The 14,804-nt window shown below is 43.3% G+C and overlaps 1 protein-coding gene across 1 annotated transcript in view; it reads left to right on the top strand.

Moving 5' to 3' along the window:
- The window catches only part of LOC118411052, a 52,647-nt gene that overhangs the window by 20,698 nt on the left and 17,145 nt on the right, over positions 1 to 14,804 (top strand). Inside the window, exons 15-25 of the mRNA XM_035813056.1 lie at positions 358 to 474; positions 1,110 to 1,209; positions 2,095 to 2,241; positions 3,861 to 4,045; positions 4,282 to 4,566; positions 5,438 to 5,605; positions 6,252 to 6,405; positions 7,418 to 7,545; positions 7,996 to 8,251; positions 8,737 to 8,880; positions 9,432 to 9,588. Coding sequence (XP_035668949.1) covers positions 358 to 474; positions 1,110 to 1,209; positions 2,095 to 2,241; positions 3,861 to 4,045; positions 4,282 to 4,566; positions 5,438 to 5,605; positions 6,252 to 6,405; positions 7,418 to 7,545; positions 7,996 to 8,251; positions 8,737 to 8,880; positions 9,432 to 9,588 — 1,841 coding nt within the window. The remainder of the gene's footprint in view (positions 1 to 357; positions 475 to 1,109; positions 1,210 to 2,094; positions 2,242 to 3,860; positions 4,046 to 4,281; positions 4,567 to 5,437; positions 5,606 to 6,251; positions 6,406 to 7,417; positions 7,546 to 7,995; positions 8,252 to 8,736; positions 8,881 to 9,431; positions 9,589 to 14,804) is intronic.

Below are 14,804 nucleotides of genomic sequence, written 5' to 3'. Positions count from 1 at the left end.
GAAAAGGAAAAAAAATACACAATAGGTCTACAGACACACAACACATTTCATGCAGGCCTGAGGTCTACGAACTCTTGTTAGCGACAGTTTTTTTTTCACAGCTGAGATAGCTTTCAGGTAAGGGTATGTTTGTGTGCCAGTTACTTCAGAAAGTTGACTTTTTTTTACCAGTTGCTTTCTGCAATTTTCTATATTCATGTATTACTCCTAATGGGCTAAAAAGATAAACGACTGCACAAACGCGTGTTTTAGTGGTGGGAAACTCCCAACTCCCTCAAAGCCTGGAATAGAACACATGTCACGATGCATGTAGATGGTGATTTTACATATCTACATGGTGCGTTGTTCCGGCTGCAGAGTTGACTTCCAAGCGAAGCTGTCGGTAGTGAGACAGTTCATGAAAGACCATGAGATATGTCCAAACTTACGGCGTCGCGTGGTCAACTACATGATCCTGATGTGGGGAAAACTCAGGTACGGAATGTTTTATATCATGATTCTTTACGTTTGGGACAGCATTGTTAATAGATTCACATAAAACAGTCCGTGCGTTTGTCACCGCATTGGAACTGGAAGCAGCGACACCTAGTGCTGCAGTACAATGTGAAACGGTCAGAATTGCCTTGAAGAAGGTGACAGACGGTCATATCTCCACGTTTACAGACAAAAAGAAAACTACTCTACTTTTAACGTCGCAAAACCCACACGTTACAGAAAAAGTGGGATCTTTCGTCTTCCACTGTCTCAGAAAAAGAAGTAAAACCCAATACATCTTTAACTAGTTTAAGGTAGACTTGAGTAGTCGCTTACTATACTGCTTAGCATCATTTGCCTGTCATTCTGTCACTCGCAATTAGCCCTCGGGCAAGAATTTGCAATAAACTTATTATTATTATCGAAACGTCGGTGCGAGAGTGGCGCGGTAGCGTGCGTATGTACCTTAAGTTTATGGTTTACTTGATATATGTTTGTCGACTAAAGCTTCATGAACTCCGAAGCTACCTACAACGGACTGTTATTCTATGTTGTTGGAATATATGCAGATGGTAGCTACATGACGTCATCTCACGTTCTTGTGGGTTGATTCGGCTTGGCGTTTTTCATTCCAGAGGCGAGGAGGTAGCTGGGTCCATGGGTCTCATGCACGACATGCCTGTCGCCTTACAACAGGACGTCGCCTTCGAAGAGGCGAAAGAAGTCTTGGAGCAGGTGAGGCACTTTTCGCTTGCCATGCAAGAAAGTATCCTCTTCCCTTGGTATTGTATGTAAGCAGGCGAGGTTTATGCATCATTGGCCAAAACAGACCCCACTGCGTCGACAGCAATAGATCCTATTCCAGAAACGGCAGCCATTTTGGGCCATCCAAGGTCATGCACCAAAACGAGGCGGGAGCTGTGTAGTCCCTAATTGAGAGCCTGTAAGTTTTGCCCTTCTAATTGAAATCTGTCGGCACGTACTGCTTTTGTTTCTGGGCAGATATTTCGGAAGTAAGAATACCAACACTTCTGTATCAAGTAGCTCGATCAGAGGGCGATAAGCATTGCATCCTTCGGCATATATCTGGCTCTCTCGCACTGTACGTGGGTACCCAGTTGCATCTGATAGAAAAGAACACCTCCGAACAGCCTCTACTCGTGGTAGCTCATTGAATGGCTCTCAGTTTATAAAAGCTTTCGATCGCTGCCCTTTTAGAACTTTCTAATGTAATTCTAACCATTGCTACCGTGCACTGTGCCCTTGCAGTCATTTCAAATCCCGAAACTGTACTGTTTGAAGGTGATGCACTTTACAACCGCATAAAACCACCTCTACCACGTGCACCTACCGTATCTTATCTTAGCTATCAGTTGACGATCTTCCCAATATCATTGGCAGTTTGGAAACAACACTTGCACGTAGCAATCAAAGAGCGATATACTGGAGATGTATTTAGCATGCTAGCAGACAAGCAAATCATCCCTACTATTCGCTATGGCAAAGCTTTTTTTCAAAAGCACTTGTTACACTTTTGTTACGGTGGCTTTTAGCTGAACCTATGTAATCTCAACACATAAGATAGTATGACATGAAGATTTCTTTAATTTGTTTCCCCAGGTCCCGCTGTTCCAGGAGACGGATCCCTCCTTTCTGCGAGAGTTGGCGGTCAACACGCACGCTGTGCTGTACGCACCCGGTGACGTCATCGTGTATTCTGGAGACATCACCCGTGACCTGCACATGATTCGGAAGGGCTACTGTGAGGTATCAGTCCAGTAACGTTTTAAATTTTGGGCTTTAATTACCTCCATGAAATGTCATGTAGGTTATATTTTCACTAGCGTTCACTAGCCTGTGTGTGTGTGTGTGTGTCTGTCAACAAGATAACTCTGTGTGTAAAAGATAATTCATACTTGGTGTGTTGGTAGGGTGTGATGAAAGCTGGAAATGAGTAGATTTTGGGCCCCCTAGCGGCTTACCTTGGTACTGCAGCACAACCGATTTTGCTATCTCGTGTTCTGAAGACGCTATGGTCACGATTTTTGGGCGTTAGGTAGCTCTTGTGCTCAGAAAGAAATGACATAAGTTTGGGACCCCTAGCTAGCGGCTAGTTTTGGGATAGCAGGGGCATTTTTCGTGAGTAGGACTGTTTCTTTTACTCACTGTACAATACTCATTTCCAAAGCGCGATACGACGAAAAGAAAATGGGTCAATCGTACCCGCAATTGATCTGGAGCAACAATTGAACATCAAATTGATTTTGGAGACAGTGGCAGATGGAAAGAAAAAAAAATGACTGTAGATTCCCTAAACTGGGCCATAAAACTGTCTCTTACCTTCCAAAATAATTTCATATGGTTGATAGAATATGGGATATAGCAGAATTCCTTAACACAACCAGTATGTACTCACTTTGCTTACGTTTCGGTGTCTCTTATAGACCTCTTCTCCAGAGCTTCTAATTGGATTCCTGCTTCTCGCCGCTATATGTAGCCGATGTAGGTGGCGCTTTTGCGCGTTTTATTTGCTCCAGTCTTTGTCAATGAAAGAGCAATCCACTGCTTCTGCGACGTCACGTTATGCAGATAGAACCCCAAACGTGGCTAAGTTTGTATCTCCCCCGTCCCGGTTCATCACTGGGGTTGACTTTAAAATTTCTTATCTGAACCGTCTCCTTATTCCACGGCATTCGACTGTTGTATTCCTGTCTATGACCTTGGCACCTCTCAGTAAATTACACATGGCGTCGGGCGTGGCGTAACTGGTAGAGCGTTCGGCTCGGAATCTAGAGGTTCTGAGTTCGATCCCCGCCGTGCCCCCGCCGTTGTGCCCTTGGGAAAGGCACTTTACACGACCTTCCTCATTCTCTTCACCCAGGTGTAAAAATGGGTACCTGACTTCGGTCGGGGAGGTAAAAGACTATCTTTACCTTCTGTCTGTGCCGTGTATGTGGCACTGTTAATATAAGTTACAAAACTTGAGTGCAGTGCCACATTGTCCTCGTCTGTCCAAGAGCAAAGTAGAAAAAAAATTACACAATTGTTCCTGGCAATATGCTCGGTTACTGCAGAAGCGCAAGCATAGTAAGTATATAACATCGACTGCTATAATACCGCCACCTCAAAAAATGTTAGTATAGAGGTCTTCCCAAGATTGTCTTGAACACCGAATGTTACATATCCTAAATGTAATACAATTCAGATATTTAGGTGTTGAAGACAATCTTGAGAAGACCTCTATAACAACGCTTTTTGAGGTGGCGGTATAATGGCACCTGGTGGAATTATGCGAACGTATGTTACTGGTCGTGCAAAGTAATTCTCCTGTATCCTACCACTCACCTTACTGGAATAATTGCTTCCTCTGTCACTGCGCACCATAGATACTAACGGATGACCTGGCAGAGACGTTGTGTATCATGGGCCCTGGTCAGTACTTCGGACAGCTGTCCCTGCTGTTTGGTGACCAACAGCCGGACACGATCCGATCCAGGACATATGTCGAGCTGATTATCTTGACCCGAGATGACCTGGAGGATGTGCTCTCGAAGTATCCCCTCGTTGAAAAGTATGTTAAAAGTTTTCTTGCATACGAATCTTGATTCCCGGTCATGCTGATTATGATCACACTATCACTTGGTTCATTGGTTTATTGGTGGATGATTCGCTAATTGTAATTAATGTTTTTCTTCGAAGACCCATTTTAAAAATTCCACTTGGCACTTCTGTATCATAAATGGCAGACGCCCACAGAATCCTGCCCATTGCATGATGTATATTTGAATAGTTTTTCGTCTTTTCTAGGCAATTTCACGAACTGTCCAAAATGGAGGACTTCCGCGAAGCGCTGCGGTTGAGTAAGATTGGAACGGAAGGCCCAACAAAGCCACGGATCAGGTCATTCAGCCAAGTCGCCGCCACGGCCGACGATGATCAACTGGAATCGCTTTATCTCCCCAGTCTTCACCGCAAAAAGTCGGAGCCCGTCTTCAAGTTCCCCTCAGATGGGCTGGGGGGAGATAAAGACTACTTGGAGCCATTCCATCGTTTGAGCACACCGCTTCGCATCCTGTCCAATTTGCTGATGAGGTAAGAACTCTCACTTTTTATATTTCCAATAAACGGATGTATGTCTTATATGTCGATGAAGGTTAGACATAATAAAATACACCAAATAACAGTTACTCAAGCAACAAGATATGATTTTGGAAACCTGACTTCCAGCGAGATCCCTTCAGTGTCGCTGACGAAAGATAACGGATGTTATCTTAAACTTCTGACCATTTCCAAAATCATATCCAATTGCTTGAGTAGTAACTGCTATTTGGTAGATTCTTATTACCTAGATTTCTAACCTTCATCAACGAAATTGGCTAACCTGTCCACGGTATTGTCTATTGTTTCCTGGATCAAAGTTAAACTGTAATTTTCAACACAGAGATTGGACTCACCCCCAAATCCCAACTGCCCAACTCCAGTCTTTGTCAATGAATGAGCGATCCACTGCTTCTGTGACGTCACGTTATGTAGATTCAACACGTGACTTCTCTGTAACGTTCTTTCCTCACGTAACTCGGGTGTAAATGAGTATCTAGCTGCTGCGGCTAGTGGCAGTGGCAGGCCTTTGTGGCCGAGACAGGCCTTAGGGGCATGTTCGGGCATGACGCACCCGCCATGACACACGAGTCTGGGGTAGGAGGAACCCCTTACATCCTTGGTCGGAAGTCCTCCTAGGTGACGGATACTCCGAACAACAAAGCTGCATCTACTGGAGCCGCCTCACACGTTGCATACAGTCGCCCCCGTGAGACTTAGTGCTCCAATAGACGAGAGGGTGGAGAAGGAATTGCACACCCCTCCTTCACCATAAAAAGTCATGTGCAGGTCAGGCAAATGCCTGTCTGCCTCCTCATCTGTCAAATCGACAAGAGAATCTAATCTATCTCTCTATCTCTTTCAGACGCACCTTCATGACCTCTGGGAGGTGGTTCCGTGTGTGGATAGGCTTGCGCTTGCTCATGGCGGCAGCCTCCACCTTTACCTACACGTTACAGGCCGCCCTGCTGCGCGAGTCTTGGGCCTTATTCGGCATCAACATCGGCCTGGACGTCTGCAACTTCGTGGACATGTAAGTCAACGTTATACCGGTATGATGCGAACTATATACACTCACTCACTCAGGTCCGCATTCTCCGGGATGGAGCGTAGCGCCTGCACACACAGATCTCCACATAGGTCTGTTGAGGGCCAGCACCCAGGCGGTGGTAAGCTTAAGGTCGAGGCCGGCAGCCCTCAGGTCGTCCCTCAGTTGTTCTTGCTAGGTATGCCTGGGACGGCCCCTGGGGCCTGGCCAGTTGAGTAGGGTCGGTTTCCTCAGAAGGGCAGCTGTTTCCGTGGCTCTGTCCTTGCAATGTGACCAAACAGGCGTAGACGGGCCTGGTGCACCTTATTGGACAGTTGGGGTTGACTATATACAGTAGACTATTAATTGCATGACTGATTTGTCGGTAGATTTGTTTTACAATTATCAGGTTTAGTCCATTAACCCTAGGAGACCAAACAAACGGCTTTGTCTAGTCTTCACACCGCGCTTCCATGTGGATCTGTCCAGTGGGTCGACCCCTGATATGATTATTTGTGTTTGATGATTTTGTATTTCACTATTTGCTTGATGGGTCTTAACGTTATATCTTTGATTTGTTGCATACAAACAAAAGCAAAATGCCTATGTATTGCTTGTGAGAACAGGCGGGTCCTGTTTTTCCGTCGCCTAGGTACATCAAGCTGCACGCAGCCTTCTACAACGATAAGCACGTGATGGTGACACACCCTCTGGAGACTGCCAGACATTACCTCAAGACTAACTTCCTGATGGACATCATGGCCAGCTTCCCTATTGAGCTGGTGGCCATTCCCTTCATCACAAACGTACGTATGTGGTCTTGGGATGCTCCTCGTAACAACCTGAGATGCTCCTCGTAACGACATTCTTAGTTACGTTGCTTAGATACACTTGCTAATTACAACATCTATCGGGCCAAAATATAGCCTGGGTACCATCCGGATAGTAGTTCGCTCCTACGTTCGCTTCTGCTATCCGTCTGGAGATGTGCGCATTCAAACCGTTTGGCGGTAACGTCAGTTAATGAGCGAATCTAGGAATAGGTTCTAGAGCGCTTGTTCGATGACAACAGGCCTCCCACGAGCGGGCGGAGGGCTTGTCCGGTGTTGGAACGTCTGTTCGAACGAGCGCTTGAAACCATTCCATATTTCGCTCATGTGTAGGGACCAATCAGCGCCTGCTTCCAAAATTTGGACGATTCCAGACGTTAAGATGGTCCGCGTTCCCAGACGGAAACACAGAGAAGGGACTGTATATAGTGTATAATGAATGTCAGAGCTAGAAGCGACTGTATATAGTATATAATGAACGCCGGATGCGGAGCTAACTACTTTCCAGATGGTACCCATGCTAGCCAAAATATATGTCCAATTGAAAATGGGCCCTGTCAGGCAGGTAATGAGCTGGGGTTTTTTTTTTGGGGGGGGGGGGCTTTCGGTCCTAACCTATACGTGGCCTCGTATAGGACATCTTGCGGGTACGGCCGAACCACGGGTTCATTTTAAAAGTAGCAGACCGTTGTGCTTATTTTCGGCTCAGTTAAAATCGGCACGGGGCCCATAATAAATGGACGACGTGACCTATATCCGTGAGGCACACCAGAGGGTACCCCCGATATATCCGGCAGTCCACCGGGACAAATTTGTGGCGTCGAAGTCTGGCCTGAATTAGGGTAGGCACATGCTATTTGTTCTACTTCGTTTATTCATCCATCCCCTTCATGTTACCTGCAGTTAGCCCTCAGTCCAGAATTTGCAATACTCTTTCTACGTTGCAAATTCTGAATGACCATGAATTCTGACCATGTACCGTCCACAGTGGGACTACACGGACCTCATGGCTCTGGTGGGTCTTCTGAGGCTGAACCGTGTGCTGATCGCCTACAACCTCCTGCTGTTCTTTGACTACTTGGAGTCCAACGTGGAGATCGAAACTGGATTAATCAGGTCTTGAATTTATAAGACTATTGTCTGTATTGATTATGTGGCAAAACGAACGACAAACTATAAAAGTAGCGACCAAATTGATTTAACTTATAAAAAAATGTGAGAATCCCAGGATCGTCAAATTGCATCAACCTTGTCTTGACTTTGCCTTATTTTTGTTTCCTATTGGACAATCCGTTATTTGTCTTCATCTCCTTTGCATATCGATTCATAGGTAAGGTATAAAACCTGCTCTTCTACCAGCTTTCCTAAGTGTCACTGACGAAAGATTGTGGATGCTGTCTGAAACGTCTGGCCTTTTCCAAAATCATATCCAGTTGCTTGTCAATGAGTAACTGCTTTCTGACATACCTTCCAAAGACACTACTAGTTGTTGTGTTGCACATTTGACACGCGGCAAGTTTAACTTATGATTATTGACAAGCAAATGTTCTTTTGTGCTTGCTATAGACAGGTCAAGTTCTTCTTGTACTCACTCATCTTCACCCACTGGACCACGTGCGTCGTGTGGTTGATGGGCTGCCCGCCCTTTCTGTCTACACCCTGTGTGGAGGACAACTGGATCGCCCGAACGTTGGTGGACGAGCACGATTTCAAAGAAGACGAACACGGCAAGATGTACGCCACTAGCATGTACTGGGCATGCGCCACGGCACTCAACGTGGGCTATGGAGATTTGCACGCCAGCTTAGACAAGGATTATGAGGTCGGTTTGAATTATTTAAAAGGTACAAGCAGGTTTCGGGGTTGATCATAAAGTATGCGTGGAGTCGTATGGCGTAATGGCAGTTTGTTTGGCCCGGTAATGACCAATCGCTACAGACTGCTTGCTAGATTTGTAGGCATGAGATCTTGTCAACACGTGGTCTTACGGATGCATGACGTCATTAATTGGTGAAAGGTGTCAGTAAGTTAACAGAGACGGTGGGCTTTATAAACTTCCTGGCACGTTTGACCGGTTGCTGACATCACGTATCCGCAAGATCACATGTTGATTGTTGATAAGATCACGTGTCTGTAACTCTCGAGAGTTCATGTTTTGCAGTGATCATGATTGGTCATTATTGCTGAGAAAGAAAGCGATTGTGGTCGTTGCAAATTTGTTCCGTGGAGTTCGCCACCAATAGGCAATACAGATGGGCTTCCATGATGAATCAGAATGACACTTACCTTTGTCTTCCATTGCGACAGATGGTGTTGATGGCCCTGCTTCAGATCGTGGGAATCGTGTTCTATGGTTACATCGTCGCCAGCGTAGCGGCCAGCTTAGCCAACGCGGCAGCGCAGCGCGCTCGCTACCAGGAGAGACTGAGGCTGATCTTCGCCTTCTTAAAGGTAAACCTGTCGCGACCTCAGCATTTCCCCTTGTGTACTAGAAAAAAAGACATTTTGCAGGTTCTTCTTCGTCTGATCATGACATTTCGAATTAAGTTTTCAACCTCTGTCACGCTCAATGTTTGGCGCATTCATGGTTCAAATTTGCGTCAATTGTCACATGAGGTTTTATGCTAGTTATTCCCAATTTGCAAAGTTAGACTTTGGTCCTCAGTGCACCGGTGCCCGTCAGGGATGTAGCCCCGGTCGGGTCCCGAAGCCACAAATTTGTCCCGGTGGACTGAGGGGGTACCTCTCAGTGTGCTCATAATTAGCATACGGCGTCTGTCCGTTACCGGTGCCTTGTTCATTTTTTAGGTCCAACTTAAATTCAACCCGGGGCTCGGCCGGGCCCAAAAATACACCGGGAGCCGCATGGTATTCCACAGGGCCACGCAGGGTCACGCCCGAAAGTGTCAAAAACAGCCAGTGATGATGACCTGCCCAGCAGGGCTCCTTTTTCAATTGGGACCTAAGCCTTACCCGGGATATTCTCACTTTCTCATCGACAGTGCTACGGTGTGGATGAACGTCTCCAGAAGCGTGTCGACCAGCACTATGAGTACCTGTGGGTGCGAACACGTGGCATCGCAACCCGATCACTGTTTGAGGGTTTACCAGTGGCTCTAGAGGCTGACGTGACATTCACGTTATACCAGAGGATCATCGGTTTGTATCCAGTTTTTATGCCCTAACTGTCCTTTTCACTACAAGGTGCATAAATGTGAAAATTATGTGAATTTAGTGCACGATGCCAAGAAAATGTGATTTAATGTGACTTCCATTGGAAAAATGTGAAACCCAAAATGTGATTTATTTTCAAAATGTGAATCGTCAAATGTTATTCTATGTGAATTAATGTGACCCTTCGAAAAATGTGAATCGATTATGTGAAACCGCACAACCCAAAAACGTGACAAAAAAAATGTGAATGTGAAATGTGACAAAATGTGAAGGGATGTGAAACGGTTTTACTCCGCAAACTGGACGGAGGCGAATGTGAAATTATGTGAAGTTGAAATCACATTTTTTCACATGACAGATCAAAATGTTATTTTATGTGAAAGTGTTTCACATAATGTCACATTAGCCGGTGTCCTAGCTAAGAATGTGATTTTATGTGAAAAAGTTACAACATGTAACAGATAAGTTTCCACGTGTTTCCAAAATATGCATTCAGCATGCAAACACTTTTCAAAGATTTTAAGTATGTATTCCATGCATGTTTGTCTTGTCATAAACCACAGACTTCGTACGCGGTCAAGACAAAGGCTGTCTTTTTTTAATTCCACGTCGCTCATGTATGGGTTAAACATTTGTGGACTGTTCTCCAAAATATGCGTTGTAAGCGATACAAAGCTTGCGCAAAGTTATTCTACTGTTTAGTCAAAATAAAAAGTGTGAAAAACTCCCCCTCCCCTCGAGTGCCGCTACTATTCTGCCGATTAACTAATTTACAAGTGAATTAGCACCGAATTCATTCACATATATGGTTTGACGGCTACGCCCAGCTCCTCCTTTATGTACCACCTAAGATTTAAGAAGATTCAAGGAGTTTGTGATCTGTTAGTTGAAACATATCGGCCCAGTTTGTAAAAACAGTCTGTTCAAAAGATATTGTATAAACATTATGGTCAATTAGAATTAGAAATCTTAGTCGGTACTTTGAAGAACCAAATCGATGTGTCACGAAGTGACCCTACTGGAAAGACAGCAAAGGAAATGGTGGATCCGTTGTGTCTGTGCCGAGGACGGATTTAACTTAAATAGATGACTCTCATCCATATTCACAACACACAAGCCTGCCATAAGATCAACAAGGACGCGCTTTATTTTTTTACGTCAACTCCGGATCCAAAGAAGCGAACAAACAGTGGACTGACTGGAGTTTATAAAAGATTCTCTTATTTATCTGACATGGACATGCTAATTGCCTCCTGTAGAGGCTTAGAGAAATATGCTTAGCATACTCCTATAAAGTATAAAAGAAAAAACAAGGGGTTAATTGGACAACATAAAAGGGATAAGATTCATTGTTGTTCGTGCAAAATATACAGGTGTTTACTTTGCACATCGGCTGGGCTTTTGTACTGCCACCCATAAGACTTACTTGTATATGTACATATAGATAATTTGACGATGTCAACATTGAAGTGCAAAATGCTTGAAGGCTTACTGATTCGAGGAGACTCGTTTTACCACTCAGAGGTCACAATCCAAATTATATGAAATCATATTTACAAATCTTCACTCTATGTATAGTATTTCATTTTACAGTGCTTATACAACAGGAAACATTTATAAGCCCGTAAACTGAAGCGACGACTATTTCCGGCATCTATACAATCATTGTCAAATCATAATCTAAACAACGCAAGCTGCCAACAGAAACAGGCCAATATGAAAAAATGTAAAAGGGAGTCTATAGCAAATGATTATAGAACTTACGTACAAAAGACAGGACAGGGTTTACCCAAATTTTTCAACCTCCTTGCCCAAATACATCTCATCTGACTTGTACAAAGTCTGGCTTCACTTGACTGCAGACTGGGATGTGTATTGGGCACTACGAACACGGAATGGTTACAAACGGACATTTTTGGTTACAATTCTGGGGCGATTTATTAGCGCCTCAAAATTGTCGCTGTTAGATTGCCCCTTTTGGCGACATTTTTCGTTTATGGACCCTGGCCAAGATTTATAAACGTGGAAAGGCGAAGATTTCTGGGATAACGGCGAAAAATCCGGTTTATGGTCCCTCCGGGCGGTCAAATGCGCGCGGTCAAAATGCGTTTCACACCTACATTCTTTCCCTCTCGCCCATAACCCCCATTGTTTTCTCATTAGGGAGACGAATCTATGCCCCAGCTGTTTTTTGACGATTTTTTAGTCGCTTTTATAAAAGTTCCTTGCTTTTATCGGGCTTTCTATTTTGTCATTTTTCTTGAACTCTGCCAGCCAATACAAGATACAATACAAAATAGAAAGCTCGCTTTAAAAGGACTAAAAAAACGTAAAAAAAAAGCCGGAGCCTAACTTCTGCTTGGAGAAAATATCAGGTCTACATGGAAACACTTGAAAACTTTGTGGGCAACCTTCCTGTTTGAACGTTCCTTTAGAGCTGTACAAGTTACCCGTAGGTAATAGTGGTAGACCAGAATCCTATATATCTTATAATCTTAAAACAGGACTTGTCAATTATCTACAGCATTCTTAACTTTAGAAAACAATAAGATTCCTTTCATTTTCCCGTCGGCCACGGTTTAGGGTAAAGTCTATTAGGCTTGCATTGAAATACTCCAAATTGGGTAGTCAACATTTCTGTTTGGGCGTCCCTTCAAAGCTGTACAAGTTACCCGTAGGTAATAATGCTAGACCAGAATCCTATATATCTTGTAATCTTAAAACAGGTATTTTTAGTGTTTTGCAACATTCCTTGCTTTAGAAAACAACAAGAATCCATCCATTTTCCCGTCGGACACAATTTAGGGTAAAGTCTATTAGTTCTGCATTGAAACACTCCAAAATGCGTGGTCAACATTCTTGTTCGGGCGTGATTATAAAGCTGTACAAGTTACCCGTAGGTATTAATAATGCTAGACCAGAATCCTATGTGTCTTACAATCTTAAAACCGATATTTTCAGTGTTTTACAACATTCCTTACTTTAGAAAACAACAAGAATCCATCCATTTTCCCGTCGGCCACAATTTAGGGTAAAGTCTATTAGTCCTGCATTGAAACACTCCAAATTACGTGGTCAACATTCATGTTCGGGCGTGCTTTTAAAGCTGTACAAGTTACCCGTAGGTATTAATAATGCTAGACCAGAATCCTATATGTCTTACAATCTTAAAACAGAACTTCTCAATGTTCTACCGCATTCCTAACTTTAGAAAACAACAAGAATCCATCCATTTTCCCGTCGGCCATCGTTTCGGGTAAAGTCTATCAGGCCTGCATTGAAAACTCCAAAATGCATGGTAAACATTTCTGTTTGGGCGTCCCTTCAAAGCTGTACAAGTTACCCATAGGTAATAATGATAGACCAGAATCCTATATATCTTATAACAACAAAACAGGACGTTTCAATGCTCTACACCATTCTTAACGTTAGAAAAACAACAAGAATCCATCCATTTCCCGTGGGCCACTGTTTAGGGTAAAGTCTATCAGGCCTGCATTCAAATACTCCAAATTGCGTGGTCAACATTTCTGTTTGGGCGTCCCATCAAAGCTGTACAAGTTACCCAAAGGTAATAATGATAGACCAGAATCCTATATATCTTGTAATCTTAAAACAGGTCTTTTCAGTGTTATGCAACATTCCTTACTTAAGAAAACAACAAGAATCCATCCATTTTCCCGTCGGCCACAATTTAGGGTAACGTCAATTAGTCCTGCATTGAAAAACTTCAAAATGCGTCGTCAACATTCCTGTTTGGGTGTCATTTTAACTTAAAGCTGTACAAGTTACCCGTAGGTAATAATGCTAGACCAGAATCCCACATGTCTTATAATCTTATAACAGGACTTGTCAATGTTCTAGAGCATTTCTTACTTTAGAAAACAACAAGAATCCACCCATTTTGCCGTCGGCCACAGTTTAGTCTATGAGGCCTGCATTGAAACACTTCAAACATTCATGTTTGGGCGTCTCTTTTAAGCTGTACAAGTTAGCCGTAGTCAATATTGCTAGACAAGAATCTTATATATCTTATAATCTTAAAACAGGAGTTTTCAATGCTCTACAGCATTCCTAACGTTAGAAAACAACAAGAATCCATTCATTACCCCCGTCGGCCATAGTTTTGTGTAAAGTCTATCAGGCTTGCATTGGAACAGTCCAAAATGCTTGGTCAACCTTCCTGTTTGGGCGTCCCTTCAAAGCTGTACAAGTTATTCGTAGTTAATAATGATAGACCAGAATCCTATATATCTTATAATCTTAAAACAGGTCTTTTCAGTGTTTTGCAACATTCCTTACTTAAGAAAACAACAAGAATCCATCCATTTTCCCGTCGGCCACAATTTAGGGGTAACGTCAATTAGTCCTGCATTGAAAAACTTCAAAATGCGTCGTCAACATTCCTGTTTGGGTGTCATTTTAACTTAAAGCTGTACAAGTTACCCGTAGGTAATAATGCTAGACCAGAATCCCACATGTCTTATAATCTTATAACAGGACTTGTCAATGTTCTAGAGCATTTCTTACTTTAGAAAACAACACGAATCCATCCATTTTGCCGTCGGCCACAGTTTAGTCTATGAGGCCTGCATTGAAACACTTCAAACATTCATGTTTGGGCGTCTCTTTTAAGCTGTACAAGTTAGCCGTAGTCAATATTGCTAGACAAGAATCTTATATATCTTATAATCTTAAAACAGGAGTTTTCAATGCTCTACAGCATTCCTAACGTTAGAAAACAACAAGAATCCATTCATTACCCCCGTCGGCCATAGTTTTGGGTAAAGTCTATCAGGCTTGCATTGGAACAGTCCAAAATGCTTGGTCAACCTTCCTGTTTGGGCGTCCCTTCAAAGCTGTACAAATTACCCGTAGGTGATAATGATAGACCAGAATCCTATATATCTTGTAATCTTAAAACAGGTCTTTTCAGTGTTTTACAACATTCCTTACTAAAGAAAACAACAAGAATCCATCCATTTTCCCGTCGGCCACAATTAAGGGTAAAGTCTATTAGTCCTGCATTGAAACACTTCAAAGTTTGTGGTCAACATTCCTGTTTGGGCGTCCCTTCAAAGCTGTATAAGTTACCCGTAGGTGATAATGATAGACCAGAATCCTATATATCTTGTAATCTTAAAACAGGTCTTTTCAGTGTTTTGCAACATTCCTAACTTTAGAAAACGACAAGAATCCAT

Source organism: Branchiostoma floridae, chromosome 3, assembly GCF_000003815.2.
Source record: "Branchiostoma floridae strain S238N-H82 chromosome 3, Bfl_VNyyK, whole genome shotgun sequence".
In the NCBI taxonomy this organism is placed as follows: Eukaryota; Metazoa; Chordata; class Leptocardii; order Amphioxiformes; family Branchiostomatidae; genus Branchiostoma; species Branchiostoma floridae.
Note: the sequence above shows the minus strand (reverse complement) of the source record. Positions and strands in the feature narration are given on the sequence as shown.